A 3,127-nucleotide genomic window follows, 5' to 3' on the forward strand; every position below is an offset into this window, starting at 1 on the left:
ATTTTTAAAAAACATTTAAACCTAAGATTTTGACAGCATTTATCAAAATGAAAGTTATTTAATGTTAACAATTTATAAAATGTTCAATTTTATAGCTAAGTATTGAAAATTTAAAATAATGTTATACGTAAGTAGTTCATACTGTAACCAAATTATTTCAAAAATATATAAATCGTTTTGTTTATAAACATTTTAAGTTCAATTTTGAATGAATTTAGATAATTAAACAAAGAATTTCGGTTTTGGTTAATTTGTTGTATTCAAAAATATTATTATAGGATATTTGAAAATTAGAAAACAGATTATTTTATTTTGTATACACGATGACATTTTCAAATGCAATTTTTTAGCAAAAATGTATTAACCTGCAAAGCTGCAACTGTAGTAGGAAGTAGTAGGTGCTAATGTCTAATAGTAAAATAAATACATTTTATCATAATAATATCATTAAATATATTTAGTAATATTATGATAGACGACCTGTCGCAACCTTCGCTCAGAATCGTTTTTCGTATACAATGAAATTATAGGTATCATTGAATTCAAATTTAACACATTCATTATAGCGACATGAATACTGTACCACCTGTACATACGATACGACATCACTACCACGGCGATCTCAATATTATACCTTCTGACGGACCCGACAACTTACTGTGTGTAGTGCGGAGTCCTTTCACGAGTCTTGTGTTAATCGTTTTTCTTCCATGAACGTATACACTACACGTCCTTCGATCTCATTCAAAACGTGTAAACGTGTTTGGTAGTTTGGTACACGTCATCATATTATTATGTATTAAACGTCGCCGTGGCTAACTACTTCTGGCGCCGATGTTCCCTGCACCCCGACCGTCCCGCGCACCACCGACGGCGTATGCGTGTACACAACATCGCTTTCGCCGTCACGCAGTCGGTCCTCTGCGTTATCGTTGTTACCGCCGAGTAAACGCAAACGCATTGCCCTAATTTTTTTTTATCGTTTCATGAAATAATTAATTAATTCAATATACAATTAATAAAATGGTGTACTCAATGACAACAAGAAAGAAGAACAACGAATCCAGTGTGTACAATGGCTTCGCATTTCACCACATTCCAAGTTGTGTTCTCTCAAGTTTCTACAACAACGTAACCAATATTAATCAAGGCAGGTATGTCAAAAGATCATTATTACGTAGTGTAATTACTCCCAAAGTTTACTCTTAACCCTTTGTTGACCAGTGTAGTACTCTCGCACTACACTTGTACACTTAATTATTTAATGACGTGCTTTGACGTCTCGTTGTTGATAGTAGATCANTTTATTTTCAACACCATCAACCGAGCGTAGTCAGATTGTTACATGGCAATATAATAAGATCCGTATTCATTATTAGACTTATTCAATAAAATGCTATTTTAGTAAAACAATATATTTCAATAAAATAATATATAAAAACAATATATTTCAAGAAGGTTATACAAATATAAAGTAAATTTTCTTCAAAATATATTAACAAACAAAATAAAAACTCTTTATACTGATAATTAACAATGCTAATTAATATTCCTACTATATATAATAATATATTAGAAATATGAATATTATACTACCTAACTTTGGCAGTTGAAAAAAATAAAAATAATACAAACAAAAAAAATTACCCTTTTTTATGCATAAATCTCATATCTTTGGGCAGCCTGGCGACTGTATTAAGACACAAAATACAACTCTAAAACTAATTACTATCACTATCATATATTAATCTTTTTTTTCAATGTTTCAATTACCATTTGGTGACTTTCTTGCTGAAAATTTAATTCGTTTTCTGAGATATCTGTTTCTATTTTTCTTTTTTTTAAAAGTTCCCTTTCATTTTCAATTTTTAAAAGTATTTCTTGTTTTAATAAACCATGCATTTCTTCATATTTTTTTTTTTGATTTTCAAGTCTTTCCATTCTAGATGATATCTCAGAAGTAAAATTCAAATTATTGATTTTATGATGTTGCTTTTCCTTCTTAGTTCTAGTCACATTCTCATTACTAAACTGTTTAAAAGTTACTTCATTTTCAATATTTTTAGTGAAAGTTTGAACATCATTATCATTTGAATCTATTATAACAACAATACAAGTAATAAAATAAATTTTTATTCACACACAAAATATTTCTTAACAATTACCAGATAGATTCTCATCATCAAAACAAGTAAATTCCAAAGTTTCATCAGGTGTAACGGTACATTGTATATCACTATCAATGGAACCTGGTATTTCAAGTGCGATGTTTGCAAATTGGTCAATTGCTGGGTTTTCTAATAGTTTAGGTACTTCTGGACCACCCCCTGTTCTTAATCTTTGTTTATGGGCAGTTATTTCTGATTTTCTTTTAGTTTTAATATTGTTCCAGCATTTTTTGACTTGAACTAATGTTCTCTATAACATACAAAAAATAAAATACATATATATATATAACACCAAATATTGAAAAAAATCTTAACTTTGGTCTTAGATTAATTTGAACAGATATTTTTTATAAAATCGGGACATTGATAGCAAACTAGTACATAGTAATATGTACCATTAATACACTCATGTATATAAATGTTATTTTGAATACAAATATAGATTTACCATTGTACATTATGATCAAGTGCTTCTTAAGAATGAACCACTTATTTTAACTCCTTCAATTAGATGAAACAAAACATAAGACAGTAAGAACAATTGCAAATGATGTATGTATCTAATCAAATTAATTCAAATTCAGGTTTAAACCAGACTTAAATTATTAATCTGGTTCCAATGTAGTATCCTCTTTTATTGAGTATCCATCAAATATAATTTGAGCTCAGGTGCATAAAAATAAAATAGGTAGTTAAAATATGGCAGTGAATTATTCCATAAAAAGCAAAAAAGATATTTATTTAACTAACTGTGTAAGGACCAGAGTACTTAAAATATAATTGGCTTTAATTTCTAAATGATTTACATTATTTATTTATTTTAGAATTTAGATTATAAAATGCATAATATATTATTTATAATTAATATAAACATTAATTTAAATAGATTAATATATATTGTACACACTTGAATTTATGGAGTCTGCGCCTATGTCTATGATAGTAAAATAGTTAAATAA

The 3,127-nt window shown here is 27.9% G+C and overlaps 1 protein-coding gene across 1 annotated transcript in view; it reads right to left on the bottom strand.

The window, feature by feature from the left end:
- Positions 1–1,643: 1,643 nt before the first annotated feature.
- Positions 1,644–3,127, bottom strand: part of LOC111032107 (piggyBac transposable element-derived protein 3-like) — a 6,071-nt gene continuing 4,587 nt past the window's right edge. Inside the window, exons 4-6 of the mRNA XM_022312315.1 lie at positions 2,166–2,418; positions 1,896–2,096; positions 1,644–1,690 (exon numbers count right to left, since the gene is read on the bottom strand). Of these exons, the coding sequence (XP_022168007.1) occupies positions 1,644–1,690; positions 1,896–2,096; positions 2,166–2,418 (501 nt within the window). The remainder of the gene's footprint in view (positions 1,691–1,895; positions 2,097–2,165; positions 2,419–3,127) is intronic.

Source organism: Myzus persicae, unplaced genomic scaffold (assembly GCF_001856785.1).
Source record: "Myzus persicae strain clone G006 unplaced genomic scaffold, MPER_G0061.0, whole genome shotgun sequence".
NCBI lineage: Eukaryota > Metazoa > Arthropoda > Insecta > Hemiptera > Aphididae > Myzus > Myzus persicae.